This window comes from Panthera leo, chromosome B3 (assembly GCF_018350215.1).
Source record: "Panthera leo isolate Ple1 chromosome B3, P.leo_Ple1_pat1.1, whole genome shotgun sequence".
NCBI classification, from domain to species: domain Eukaryota; kingdom Metazoa; phylum Chordata; class Mammalia; order Carnivora; family Felidae; genus Panthera; species Panthera leo.
The window spans coordinates 102,252,738-102,267,793 of record NC_056684.1 but is presented as its reverse complement, the minus strand read 5'-3'; the positions used below and the strand labels follow the sequence as shown (position 1 = coordinate 102,267,793).

General features: G+C 41.5%; 1 protein-coding gene across 1 annotated transcript in view; it reads left to right on the top strand.

The window, feature by feature from the left end:
• The window catches only part of ATG14 (autophagy related 14), a 39,472-nt gene extending 26,340 nt beyond the window's left edge, over positions 1-13,132 (top strand). Inside the window, exons 7-10 of the mRNA XM_042943320.1 lie at positions 1,420-1,537; positions 2,909-2,999; positions 3,077-3,162; positions 10,162-13,132. Coding sequence (XP_042799254.1) covers positions 1,420-1,537; positions 2,909-2,999; positions 3,077-3,162; positions 10,162-10,468 — 602 coding nt within the window. The 3' untranslated portion in view covers positions 10,469-13,132. The remainder of the gene's footprint in view (positions 1-1,419; positions 1,538-2,908; positions 3,000-3,076; positions 3,163-10,161) is intronic.
• The last annotated feature ends 1,924 nt before the right edge of the window (positions 13,133-15,056 follow it).

The window sequence follows — 15,056 nt, the reverse complement described above, 5'->3', positions numbered from 1 at the left end:
CCTAACTTACAGTGGTTCACCTTAGGATTTTTTGACGTTATGGTGGTATAAAAGCCATACACATTCAGTAGAAACCACGCTTTGAATTTTGATCTTTTCCTGGACTAGCGAGATGTGGTACATACCCTCCCGTGATGCTGGGCACTGGTGGCCGTAGCTCCCAGGCAGCCACGCAGTCATGAGGGTCAGCAGCTGGTAGACGCACTGATGACTGTTCGGTGTTTCCCTTTCTGTATGGTATTTAGTACGTAGCATGAGATAGTCAACACTTTATTATGAACAGGCTTTGTGGTAGATGATTTTGCCGAGCTGTAGGCTAATGGAAGTGTTCTGGGCCTGTGTAAGGCAGGCCAGGCTCTAAGTTATGGGTGTATCAAGGCACAGCCCCATCATAAGTCAAGGAAGATCTGTAGTTTTGTTTTTCTGTCTCTATAGATGTGTCTGTTTTGAATATTTCATAAAAATAGGCTCATATATGTGTGGCCTTTTGTGTCTCGATTTTTTTACATAGCATGATGTTTTCAAGGTTCATCCATATTGTAGCATGTATTAGCATTTCATTCTTTTTATAACTGAATAGTATTCTATTGTATGTAATGTGGATATACCACCTTTTATATCCAGTCAGTGGATGGATTGAAATATTTTTTAGATATTGCACCTTTTAGGGGACGATATTGCTCTATTTATATAAAAGACTTCACTAGTTAGTATATTTAGCGTGTTGTGAATCCCGTTTTTAGAGTTTCTTTGTAAAGAACTTGTTTTTAGCAGGCCTACATGGAGATAGAAATACCCTAATAGAAAAACCCTTAAAAACCCCTATAGGTTTCTTTGGTGGAAAGAAGATTGTTCATTTAGTCATTTAGCAAATGTATAGTGAGTATGTGCTTTCTGTCACGCACAGTGCTGGGTGCTGGTGACACAAAGGCGATGTCACCGAGACGGGTGTAGCCCTTTGCCTTTCTGTGGGTAGAAGGACAGGAAGCAAGCACTGATCAAAGGCATCTTCCTGAGTATGTGTCCTGGACAGATCCAGCACCATTTGTGGGGTGGGGCTACACAGGAAGGGACTGCTTTTCCATAGGGCAGTCAGGGGAGGCCACTCCGAGAAGGTGACACTTAAGTTGAGCATTAACTGACTGCTTTGATAAATAATACCTCCTCAGGTCCAAGTAGTTCAGACTTTAATTTCATTTATGTTGTGCCTGCTTAGGCCCATATGCTTAGGTTACATTCTACTCAGCACAAAACCATAAATGATGAGACATTAATGTCTGGCCATGAACCTTTTGTAAGTAAGGATCAAAACATAACCATCAACAGCATAATGATTAAATTACAAATCATGAAACCTAGGTTCATTGGTATTTTTTGTTGAAATTAAAGTTGTTTGTGTATGATTGTTTTTCTACTCAGACATGGAGCACAGTAACCCCGCTTACACGATCAGCGCTGCGTTGTGCTATGCGACTCAGCTGGTCAACATTTTGTCTCATATACTTGACATAAATCTTCCCAAAAAGCTGTGCAACAGGCAAGTAATTAAAGGTGGCGACGTCATCCTTATCTTAGATCTCTTGTGTTCCTGTTGTCTTCTTATTCTAACTAAACCAAAAACAGGAATTTAAGTATTACTAACTGTGAAAAACTGAGATTAATTTCAAAAGCCTAACGTGCAAGTTTGCTTCAGTATCTTATAATTGCACATGAACTCTTTAAAAAGACCACAGAGAATTCTCCCACTTAGAAAAATAATTGAAAGAAAACCCAGGATATCCAGAGGGTATGCTCATGTGGAAGAACTGGGTAAATTGTGACACTTAGGTATTTTTTTTCAACTTTGTAAAAGAAAAAAATATGGTTTAAAATTAAAAAAAAAAAAAAAAAAAAAAAAGTTAGAGGTGCCTGGCTGGCCCAGTCGAAGGAGCATGTGATTCTTGATCTCAGGGTTGTAAGTTCGAGCCCCATGTTGGTTGTAGAGACAACTTAAAAATAAAATCTTAAAAAAAACAAATGTAATGGTTTACAATCTACTCAGTTCCTACTATGACCTTCCTACCCCTGTCCAGTTATCCTTACATTTCAAACCAATGTAAGTCTGTATTACCATCTCTCTCCTCTTTTAAACAAAAGGTATTATACTATACTAAGGTGTTTTGCACCTTGCTTTTTGAGTGTTTAATAAATATTTGAGCCTTGTTCTGGGCACTGAGCGGGTACAGTGGTGATGAAAACAGAATCCCTGCCCGAGTGGCACTTTATTCTAACAGAGGGATGAATGATAAATAAGGGGTGTGTCAGATGGTAATAAATACTGTGGAGCACATTCAAGCGGGGTGAAAGAGTGGGAATGGGGAGGTAGGGAAATGCTTGTGCGTGAGCGGGCAGGTGTGTGATCACCTGTGACCCTGAGGGAGGAGGGGAGCAAGCCATGGGGGTCCCCGAGGGAGAGGCTACGGGCAAAGAGAAAGCCCTGCGGAGAGTGATGGTGGAGGTGCACATCTGGTGGGCCTCGGAGGGCCGTTGTGAGCCTTCGGCTGTCCTGCATGGAGTAGACAGCAGAGGCTTCTCCATGTAAATGTGCCAGGATCTTACCAGTCCCCTATTTATACTTCATGGAATAATCTCGTACATTTGTCATTTCATTACTGTTCAGAAATTTTTCAGAAGCAGAATTGCTTGGTTAGAGGGTGTATGCATTTGTAATTTTTATAGATGGCGGTGAAATTGCTCATGAGGGCAGTAGTTGATTTTTAGAAAGTTTCTGGTTAGTATAGCTTATAAAGAGGCAAAGGAAATCCAGTTTTGTACTGAACTGTAGGGTAAAATACACTCCTCAAAATAGATATTTTAACATAGAATTCCCTCAAAAAAAAAAAATATGAATTGTGTGTTTGTTTTCCAGTGAATTTTGTGGGGAAAATCTCAGCAGACAGAAATTTACTCGAGCAGTGAAGAAACTGAATGCAAATATTCTTTATCTCTGCTTTTCTCAGGTATGAAAATACACTGTGAGCTAATTTTTAATTTGATACATGGTTGAAAATATTAATCAATTTTTTGCTTTTTCTAGCATGTAAATTTAGATCAGTTACAACCACTGCATACTCTCAGGAATCTCATGTACCTGGTTAGTCCGAACTCTGAACACCTGGGCAGGTAAGAAGGGTGTTTGCTTTTTTCTAACTGGTGGTGGTGTGAATACTTCTAAGGAGAGTTGTATGTGTCGGCAGAGTACAGGGGCCTGTCCCCCACCCCCAGAGTCTCCAAAAAGGATAAAAATAATCCAGTCCCACACAGGAGGAAACCAGAGGCTAATCCTGTTTGCATCTTTATGGTCCTTAAAAAATCATTTCTCAGAAAATTAATATCCAACATTTTTAACACCTAAAACAAAAAGGAAGAACCCAACTGTTTCTGGAGCGGGGCCTCCTGATGCTGTCCTTGGAGACCAAAAGCCCTGTCTTTGAATCCACGTCAGTTTCTTCCCAGCCCCGTGGAGGGGTCTACCCCATTTCCTGTGCATTTGCTTTCATGCCCGCTCGCTCCTCCCACCATTCTTCCCAATTTTCTTTTGATCTGGCCACCATTTGTTGGATGTAAAACTTGTTAGAAGTTTATGGAGTGAAGTAGTTTAAAATCTATTAGCTTAAAAACAGGTGTCAGTAACAAAAAACACCAACCAGGACTAGTCATTGGGCTCTTTCTAGTCTCTCAACCCATAAAAGCAGGACACAGATGAGGCTTTTCTTTGGTGTCATCCAAGCGGCCCTCTCTGAGCACTTCTTCCCTTGCTCTTGACGGTCTCCATGTTTCTGCAGATCTGACTTGGTTAAGTTATTGGCACTTTTGAAAGAGAACAAAGAAAAACAGAAGGTGGGAAAGTTATTTTGGGGAGGCCCTTTCCCATGTTCATTTGCTTTGACACTGGAACCAAGGCTCAAGGGGTACCCACTCCACTGGCCAGGATGTCTGGCTTCCTCCACGTTGCAGTAAACTTTTGTGGTGATCTGCCCTTAACCACTGGCTTGTGTATCTCCCCCCACCTAAAACAGTAACTTTCCTAAGACATAGAACTCTTTGGAAAAAGCTATGTACTCTCTCCAGGAAATAGCACACACACCAGAATTTTGTGCCGTTTTATAGGGGAGTTCATGCCCCTCACCTTACATTCCATTTATTGGTTCACGAGCCACACAAACCTGTTAGAAATCCTCTCCAGTTTTAGTGGCTGATTTCTGTGGGTTTGCTTGCCACTCTCTCTACCTTATTTGTAAAGGGTTCAACATTAGGATATTGATCCTTTGTAATAAGAACAAATATTTATTGAGCCAGTATTTATTGACACTGGGCCAACTGCCTGACATGCCTTAAATCACAAGTGGGATTATTACTCCTATTTTACAGAGCGGGTGGAAACTGAAGCTTAGCACGGTCAAGTAATTCATGCCCATGGTCACAGAGGCATGAAAGTAGTGGAACCAGGGTCCCAGCACCCATCTGACTCGAGAAAGTAGTAGACACTCCTGCTTTTTAACCAGTATATACTACTTCATCACATTAATGGATTAAAGAAGAAAAAACATGTGAGGTCAGCTTGATAGATGCCACAAAAGCAGTGAATAAAATTCAGTTCCTATTAATAGTTAAAACTACTTGCAAATTAAAAATAAATTATAAACAAATATCTATAGGTATCTACCATAAACCTACAGAAAAGGCTATGATGACATTTTACTTATATAGATGTTTGATAAAAGAATTCCTCTCTAGTCGGGAATAAACAAGGATGCCTGTTATCACTGCTATGTTAACGTTGCTCTGGGGGCCTAGGTGAGGCAAAACATTTTTACAGAGAAGTAAGCTATGTTTATATTGGAAAGAAACTAAATTGACATTATTGTAGAGGATATGATTACTGAACTGGACACTTAGGAGAACTAAAACTATTAGAAATGATACTTCAGAATGGTGACCGGATTCAAGGCCACCATACAAAGAGCAGCTGCTTTCTTATACGCCAGCAACTAGTCAGAGGATACAATGAAAAAATGAAAAACAAGATTCCTTTTATTGTAGCAACAAAAACTATGTATAGGAATAACCTTTACAAAATATATGCAAACCTATATGAAGGGAATATGAAACTTAGAATTATGCAACACACATTTCTTGAATGTTTGCCAGGCACTGTATGAGGTGTGGGACTGAATGAAAGAATGCCTGAGGCAGTGAAGACCCTTAGGATTGTCTAGAAATAGGAAGGCTGAGTATTATAAAAATGCTACTTCTCCCCAAAAGGAAACCTGATCAGAATTTCAACAGATATTTATTGGAACTTTGACAGGCTAATTCTGAAGTTGAACTAGAAGCACAGTCTGCAAGGAAATTGTGAAAAAGAATAGTAAAGGATGAGCTTGGCCCCTTTTAACGCAGCATATAAAGGTAATGAAAACAAGGTGCTGTTAGCATGCAAGTAGGTGGAGCAGTGAGACGAGAATAGAGTCCGGAAGCAAACCCTGTATATGCAGAGAATAGGTGATGGGGCAGCGTGCTGTGTCAGATGATAATAGCTCAATAATGGTGAGCTTAGTTGGGTATTCATACAGGGAGAAAGTCGAATTCATACCACATTCCACCCAGATGAAACAAAGACCTTGTTTTATTTTAAAAAAACAAAAACAAAAAACCTAGAAAATACCTAGGAGAAAAGACAGTGTTTTATAATCACAGGGTGGGGAGGGAATTCCCACACAAGCCGCAAAGTCCAAAAACCATGAAGGAAGGAAAAGAGTTACATATTTTACTATGTCAAACCTCTAAATGCCTCTGGTAGAATACCAGATACCATACACAAAGCTAAAAAGACAAGCAACACATACCCTTTGGAATCTATATAGCAGACAAGGGATTCAAATCTAGACTACTTGAAGAAATCTTTCAAAAAAACCCCTTCAAATCTGTAAAAGAAAGGCAAACCTAATAAAAAGTAGACAATGGATTGATATAGGCAATTCACACACAAAAAATGCAACTGGTCCATATTCAAATGAAAAAAATCTTCAGCCTCAACTGAGAATAAAGAAGTGTAATTCAAAACAGCTCTCCAGTTGTCACCCATCAGTTTGGAAAAATGGAAAGGACTGATGCTACTCAGTATTGGTGGTGGTTCAGAAAAACAGGCACTCTTCTACTTGGGGCAGATTTCTTTGGAGGGTCTAAAGCTTTCTGTGGACTCACCCTTGAGTCAGTGCTCCAGTTAGCACCAGGGGGCTCTGTCTGACGGAAGTCTGTGTACACAGCCAGGCTCATGACATTCGAGTCTGTGGTCTTTGAGCCAGGAGGAACTAGAGCTTCAAAAGTCCTCTTTCACACCTGCCTCAGCCACAATCAAGGCTTTGGAGAGATTGTTACTGGAACTTGGGTGGGATTTTCTGTTTCCATTGAGATCAGCTGAACTGAGGATCCCATCCAGAATCCAACATAAACTTTTTTTTTTGAAATACAAACTTGCAAATATATTCAAAATTGCAAAAAATAATAGTAGTACAAAGACATATACCCTTTACCCAGACTCACCTTTGTTACTGTTCTACCCTGCTTGCTTTAAATCATTTGTGCGATCTCTCTAAAAATACACACACTTTTTTTTTCCCTGAACGCTATGAGGATAGGTTATGTATGCCTCATGGCTCTTGACTCCTAAATACTTCTTCATATATCTCCTAAAAATAGGGATATTTTCCTCCTTGACCATAGTACAGTTACCAACATTAGCAAATTTCACATTGATAACAATATTTTAATCTACCGCCCATCTGCCCATTTTGTCTGTGGACTAGATTAATGTCCTTTATTGTACTGTCCCCTCTAGTACAGGATCCAGTCTAGAGTCTGGTGTTGGACTTAGTTGCTGTGTTTCTTTAACCTTCTTTAAATCTGGAACATGCTCGTAGCCTACTTTGTCTTTTACAACATTAACATTTTTCCCTTTGTTTTAATAGAACTTTGATTCTGAATTTGATGTTTTCCTGTATTGAGACTCTAGGAATTCTGTGCATTCTAGGCTGGAACACTGCCTGGGCAGGAGTGTTCCCTGGACACTCTGGAGGCCACAGTGGCCTCCTGTCCCCTCATTGGTGATGTTAATTTGATCACCCACTCAGGATGCTTTTTACCTTCTCCACTGCAGAATTCCTGTATTTGTCTTTTCTTGCAGCTGAGAAGTAGTCCGTGGAGAGACAGACCATGCAGTTACCCTGCTCATTAGAATTTTCCCCAGGATTTAATATCTATTGATTTTTCTTATCTCATTCAATCTTTATCATGATGGCGCTTACCTTAACACATCATTATCGTCCAAAGTGCACAGAGTTTATTCTTGAAGTTATATATTCTGTCAGGTAATATTTTTGAAATAAGATAGTTTGCAAAAGAGACTTTAAAAAAACCAAAAAGATCATTTTGTTGCCTTAATTGGTAAGAATAATTCCCTGCAGCATCATGAAAAAATTAGTAATCTTTATTCTCCAAAGACATTAAGCATAAGAGACTTAACTCTTTGCTAGTTAATTTTGTATAATATGTGTGGCTCAGGGTATGCTGGGCAACAAAAATTGTTCCAACTGGCCGCTTTGGGAATCATTGACTGCTTTATGTTTCAGTTGAAGTACTTAAATGAGCACCCATCCATGCCAAGTAGACTCTGCCCTGTGAGATTCCAAGCAGAGAAGTACCCAAGTGGTTTCCAGGGGAGCTCTGCCTGGAAGAAGTATCACCCCCCCACACACACACACACACCTCCCCTTGTATCACTTCTGCCTGTCCCCTGGGAAAACCTTTTAGGAGGGGGGTCTGGGGACCGTGGCAGTCTCCCACCAATTGGATAAGGTGGCATCAAAGAGGAACAGAAAGAGGCTGTGCCTCTGAGCTAGCAGAAAGGAAGGCTTGACATGGCGCCCGGTGCTGAGGCCCCTGGACAACAGAGCTCAACAGGACAGAATGAGAGAGCCCTGTGTTTAGGAAAGGGGGTAACCCAGCTAACATACTTAAGTTGTAAACAGTTTTAGTAGGCAGCCACCATGAGAAGAGAGAGGCAGCTCTCTGGCAAGCTGAGGCCGGTGGGACTGACTGGAAGGCAGACGCTGGCGAGGAGGAGGCAGTAGTGAAGTAAGGACCTGAGCTGGAGGGACATGGTAAGGATTGTAAGGGGACTTATCTGGTGATATGAGGGAGGAGGCCCGCCTGGCTTGTTTTGAGACTGGTCAACTGGCTCAGATACCTGAGATGAACCTGAGAGATTAGCCCTTGGATGGAGAGCTCTAGCAGGCAGTGAGGCTAGGAGGAGAGGTATCAAAAAAACAAACAAAAAAAAAGAAAACGAAAGGTAAGGAGAATCTTTTAAGGAAACAGGAAAGGGATACTCTGCTAAGATGCTGGTTTCAGTAGTTGTTGATTTGAGAATCAAGCTGCAGGGGGAGGTAGAAGGGTTGTGAGGAGAGTCTCCCAGTTCCTGCTGCCTTCACCCCTTGCAAAATTACCCTTGTCCTGGTAAACTTGGGAGCCCCTGGTCTGAGGGGCTTTTTGAAATGTAAATTGCTCCCAGGAGACCAAAGGGAAACCCTGTGGTGCATCTTTCAACTTAGTATTTGTATAAAGCCCTAAAAACAGTGCCTGGAACAGAAATGTTAGCTGTTACTCTTGCTGTGTTTCAGCTGGGAAGCAGGGTTGTCTTGGAGGAGCAAAGGCTACCTGACCCTGGAGCAAGTGATTTGGAAGGTGCGGGTGTAGTGAGGTGCACTGGAGGCCAGCGCTGCGCTTTTTCACAGAGGCTGTAAAGAATTTTGGGCCATAGGCCAAAATGGCAGGCCGTACTCTAGGGTATTTCTCATTTCTGTTATTTTTGCTAGCCCCTGTCATTTTCCCCAACGTAAATATCACTGAAACTGTTAAATGAACTGAGGCCTGTGTCCTTATCTTGGGGGTGGAGAGAGAGGCCGTTGGAGTTGGAGGGACTTGGCCCCACCCCATGGATGGCCACAGGGAAGAGAAGTGGGTGGGTGACTGTGCTCACCCCCCCACCCCCCCAGCCAAAGAAGGAAATGGCTCTTCTGAGGCAGGAGCTGACCGGCACTTGAAAGGGGCAGGGGGAAAGCAGCAGCAGAGCTGGGTGGGGTTTGCTGACACAGTTCCACCGTGGTGCTGAGGAGCTGTCAGAGGGCGAGGCCTGAGAAAGGTTACTAGATTTGGAGATGACGACGTCATTAGGGACCTCTGGGGAATAGTTTTCTCCTAAAATATAGTGTAGAAGTAGGCAGTATTCCAGATGAATACAATCTAAATAGTTATATCTCATTCTGCTATAAATGTGTCCCTTGAAAATTATGGGATATCTTAAAATGTGTGCAGGAGCCTGCTGATGACACCCATCCAAGGGAGCATTGCTAACATGCATACAGCCGTACCATTTAGTTCTTTTGAGTCATAGGAACACAGTAATTGGAGGCTTCCATAAGGCAGAGAACATCTGTACGGTTTTTTCCTTTACATTTATTTCTTGTTCCACCAACTAATAGAGTATATATCAAGTGACCGTTTTTGTCAGAATTGTCTCATTAAAATGCATCGATGATACAGTAGTGTAAAACAGGGAATTGTACTTTGGACCAGCATGGTTAGTCTCAGTGGTTTGGTTTTTCCCATCCAGGATCTTCACAAATCAAGTAGGTAGAGTTAAGGAAAAGTGTGGTATTGTGGTTTTGTTCATCACTTGGATGGCAGTTATTTAGGTAAAGAAAAACTCAATTATAGACCAACAGCGAGCACAGTGCAGACTTGGGAAACAGGTGGCGTGGTGGTTCCAGACCTCCTATCCTGTCAGGCCTTATGTCATGTGTTGTCACAATGCTGGTTGTCTCTTTTTTTTTTTTTTTTTGACGTTTAGTTTTGAGACAGAGCGCCAGTGGGAGAGGGGCAGAGAGGGAGAGAATCCCAAGCAGGCTCCATGGTCCATGCAGACCCCGACTTGGGGCTTGATCCCACAAACCGTGAGATCATGACCCGAGCCGAAATCCAGAGTTTGGACACATACCGGCCAAGCCACCCAGGCGCCCCAACAATGCTGGCTGTCTTAAAGACTCCTTCACTGTGTGTGCACAGGTCGGGACCCTTTGAAGTGCGAGCAGACCTCGAGGAGTCCATGGAGTTTGTGGACCCCGGCGTTGCCGGGGAGTCAGATGAGAGTGGCGACGAGCGCGTCAGTGACGAGGAAACCGACCTGGGCACAGACTGGGAGAACTTGCCGAGTCCCCGGTTTTGCGATATCCCTTCCCAGCCTGTGGAAGGCTCCCAGAGCCAGAGCAGCCAGGTGTCCCCGCCCATCGCGAGCAGCAGTGCCGGTGGAATGATCTCCTCCGCCGCAGCCTCGGTGACCTCCTGGTTTAAGGCTTACACTGGACACCGCTAATGCACCCGGACCAAAACATGCCAGGTTTGCATCAAGATAGTTGTTCTTCCACTATGTTCTAGTAAACTTTATGTATTCAGTTAAAATAGTGCCTGGAACAGAAAGAGATTAAACCATTGTGTTTTTGGTAAAGCAGGGAGACAAGCATTTCTGTTTATCAGATGGCCGATGGGAGTGACCCACATGCTTATAGTAGAACAGCAGGGTCAGAGGTCCTTCTGCCCAGACCAGTGTTGGTGGAAGAAAGACCAGTGTGTGTGTTCTGTTGAAGCAGAAAATTCACTTGGGCTCCCTTCAGTCACAGGCCACAGGACCCACGGATGCAGGTTGACACATTGGTCCTTGTGATGCAGAGACTGTTCCTGAACACTTCACATTTTAGAGGCAGAATCACAAGGAAGTGATTCTTGATGATCAGGACTTGCAAGATACAAACTGTTTCATATGCGTTTGTTCTTATGCCATCATTTTTTTGTACAGAGAACCAGCAGGCAATTTGAAATACTTGATTTCTTTAGGATTTGGTCATGTTTGGTTTTTAGGTCAAGGATTTTGGTTTGTTTGGAAGGGGGGGGGTGGTGTTTTGGGGGAGGGGAGGGGTAGTTTGAAAATTATCTCATTCATGCTGCTGCTGTCGTAGCTTGTCAGACATTCCTGTTTTTGTTTATCCCCACACACCAAAGAAATGAAGGTCTTTTTTATTTTTGGACCTATATCCACGAACAGAAGAATTCCCAGCTGCAGTGATGGCCTGGAGATTTAAAAACTATTTTCTTACATTCTGAAGGGAATTAAGTTCATTCTCAGATTATTGAATTCCTACCATCTACACTATGTGCATTTTGAAACTGAACTTTTCTTCTGAGTGAAAAATAAGTTATTAAGGTTGTTCCCTTATGTAAGTGAAATGCCTGCCTGGGCACAGGTTAAAAGCCACTTAATTAAATGGCCTCTGGTCATTCTTCTGGTGTCCCAATTTCTTTCTAAGGGATTCAGTAGGTGGCAGGTTTTCCAAGAGAAAACCATCCTGCTTGTTTTCTTAGAGGTCTTTGTTGCTCTAGGGACACTGTCTTCACTCAGAAATGCAGAGCAAATCGTTATAGCTGATACTATCCTCTATCGTGGGGAAGGCTCTGACAGAATTTTTCCTCACCAGGAGATCATTTTCAGCTAATGTGTCTGTCTTGTCATTCTCTTAGTGACAATCTTATAAGAAAACTGTAGAGGCATTATGTACAAATATGTAAGTAGTTTTTTATTTTTAATAATTGCAAAAAAAAATCCTATGTAACAACTACAAAAAGAAATCCTATGAAAAATTCCTAACAGGCATTATTACCATATCTTGTTAGTGTGATTAGCATGACAGTACCTCAGATAAATCATTCAGAGATTTGCCCTAGCTTCTTTTCTTCTTGTAATTATCATAGTTGATACTTTGCCTCCAAATCCGAGGTGCTATATAGCTTTTGCTGTTGGTATATTTAGTGTTTGGTAGAGTTGCAGAAGAAGGGTGTTTATTTCTATCCAGGAGTCACAGGTTCCCAGACTCTCTGGATTTTCCACTTAGGAAACGTGTGGGTTCTCAATAGCAGGTGTCTGTTTTAAGTGCTCAGCTTCATGATTGCTGAGCTGGCATTGTACCACGCAGGTCTGAAATTCACAGAGAACGGGTATGGCAGACTTGAACAAATACCAAATGAACTTAAAATCCCATGAAATGAGGGTTGTCTAGGCATTTCAGACCCTCAAAAAGAAGAGCTTAGTCTCCAGTTTTGGAAAACACATTTGGGGCTTGGGGATAGAGACAGGACTGCAGCTAAAAGATGCACAGTCATGGTTTTGCTCAAGCCTCTTACGAAACTATGAATGGGAGATTGAGCTAAAGAATAGAATCCAGAGGTCAGAACTCATATCTAGAGTAATTCAACAGAACTTACAAGAATATGGGAAATTAGGGATTGGTAGGGTATATTTTGTTGTTTATATCAACTAGAGGCACTTTATTTAGGGTTAAATGATCAAACCCTTTAGTGGTTTCGAACACCAACATACTGGCTTACACTGCTGAGATATTTTGGTTTTCATTATTTTGCACTGGATCCACCCTGTAAATATTCTTAAATATACATTTCAACCACTGTTTTTTCCTACTCTCTTTGCTGCTCATTAAAATCTTTCATGTAGGTGCCAGAACCATATGTAAACAGCTTTTTAAAAATTGAAGCTGGTATTTTTTTTTTTTTAAACAAAAGCCATAGAACTTGGTCATGTTTTCCATATAAAATGATTTGTCAAAACAAGGTAATACTAATAAAAACCTACAGGCACCAAATAGGCTGCTTAAAACGGTCTGTTACTTTTTTTTTTTTGTAATGGAATATAACTAAGAGAAGTTTTGCACATCTTTAAGTTAAGGGGAAAAACAGTATGTCAACATTGGGTGTTGTTGGACAGGATTCATTTAAGGATTCGTGTTTCGATAATTTGGTAAAGAGCATTCAGGAGCATGCTGTTTTTAAAAGAACTACAGTGTCTGAGAATCTCCTTGTGGTGTCATGTTGCAGGAATTTCCCATTACTCTGTGACTTCCAAACCAGTTTGAGTCATAACAAATGTTTTCTAAACTTTTATTGTATTATTGCAATAAATCTTTTAACAGTACTTTGCTAATATGTATGTCTTTTTCAAGCTCTGATTGCTGGTTTCTATTGATACATCAAGGGTAGCAAGAATGAAATTTAACTGAAATACTTCATACAAATTATAGGGTAATCTTTTTAGAATTTTTTGCTAGGTAATGAAAAAGGCCTGGTAATCTTAAAAATTAGAGCTTATGGTGGTATTAACAGTAACCGTCTATCTTTAATAAGCTGGGAAAAACTAGTTGCTTACCAGTTACATACTTTCTGGAAAGATGCATCTATGATGCACATGCCCTGCGGTGACTTGGTGTATGTAGCACAGCAGCAGCTCCGTGGGAAGGAATGCACAGGGGCCTACAGGGTGCCCATATGGAACCTGCCCAGACTTTCTTCAGGACAGGAGAGAAAGAGAAATGTCAGAGGTTAGAGGCGATCTGTTGAGTTGAGAGAAAATGCAGATAGTTTTGAAGAATCACTCTTCCCCTTTTCCCCCACCCCCTTTCAGGTTAGATCCTGGAGAAGAGTGATTACTGGGGAACTGCTGCGTGGTTCGTCCTATTGTTTCACCTGCAGAAAGCTACCAGGTAGCAGGAGGAAAATGGGCAAGGAGACAGAAGGGTCCCAAACAGGGCACGCGCTTCAGTGCCAGTGCCCTTCCTCCTCCTAGTAACACTTCCAAACACGCTCCTCCTATCTAGTGTATACTGCTCGGAGGTGCCCAGCCCCAGAGCTCCATCATGACTGATGTGGGAATCAGGGCAAAGCAGATAGGAAGCACTAAGGATAACTTTATCCTTAGTAGTTGGGTGGTCATTAAAAGTTACATCAACAAGATGTACCAGGAATTTGAAACTGGGCTTTGGGCAGGTCACCTGAACTTCAGCTATGAGATGCTCAATGAGAGAAAGCCACCACCGGCATCCCATTCCAAGGATCTGGTGAGAAAATGCCCTGAAAAAGAAATACAACAAATAATCCTAAAATTTATATGGAACCACAAAAGACCTTGAATAGCGAAAGCAGTCTTGAGAAAGAACAAAGCTGGAGGTGTCACAAACCCAGGTTTCAAGATATACTACGATGCTGTAGTAGTCACATATGGAACTGGCACAAAAACAGACACATAGATCCATGAAACCAGAGTAGAGAGCCCAGAAATAGACCCATATTTATATGGTCAGTTAAGCTACATACTATAACGGAGGCAAAAATACACGATGGAGAAAAGACAGTCTCTTAAATGGTGGTGGGGAAACTGGAACACTTTCTTATACCATATACCAAAAAAACTAAGAATGGATTAAAGACCTACATGTAAGACTTGAAAGCATAAAACTCCTAAAAGAAAACATGCTGTAATCTCTTGGACTTCAGCTTTAGCAACATATTTATGGATATGTGTCCTCAGCCAAATATGAACTCTTGGGACTACCCCAAAATAAAGCTCTTGCACAGCAAAGGAAACCATTAACAAACATACAGGCAAGCTACTGAATTCAAGAGGATATTTGCAAATGAAGTATCCAGTAAGGGTTACTATCCAAAATATATAAACTTTATGCATTTCACACCAAAAAACCCCCAATCCACATCCTGACCTGAATAGACATTTTTCTGAAGAACACATAGAGAGGGCCAACAGACACATGAAAAGGAGCTCAACGTCACTAATCATCAGGGAAATGCTAATCAAAACCACAATGAGATACCACCTCACACCAGTCAAAATGGTTAATATCAGACAAGTAAATACTGGTGAGGATGTGAAGAAAAGGGAACCCTGGAGCACTGTTGGTAGGAATGTAAATTGGTATAACCACTCGAAAACAGTGGAGAGTTTCCTCAAAAAATAAGTACCACATAATACAGTATTTCCACTACTGGCTATTTACCCAAAGAAACAAAAAACACTAATTCAAAAAGATATGCACCCCTGTTTACGG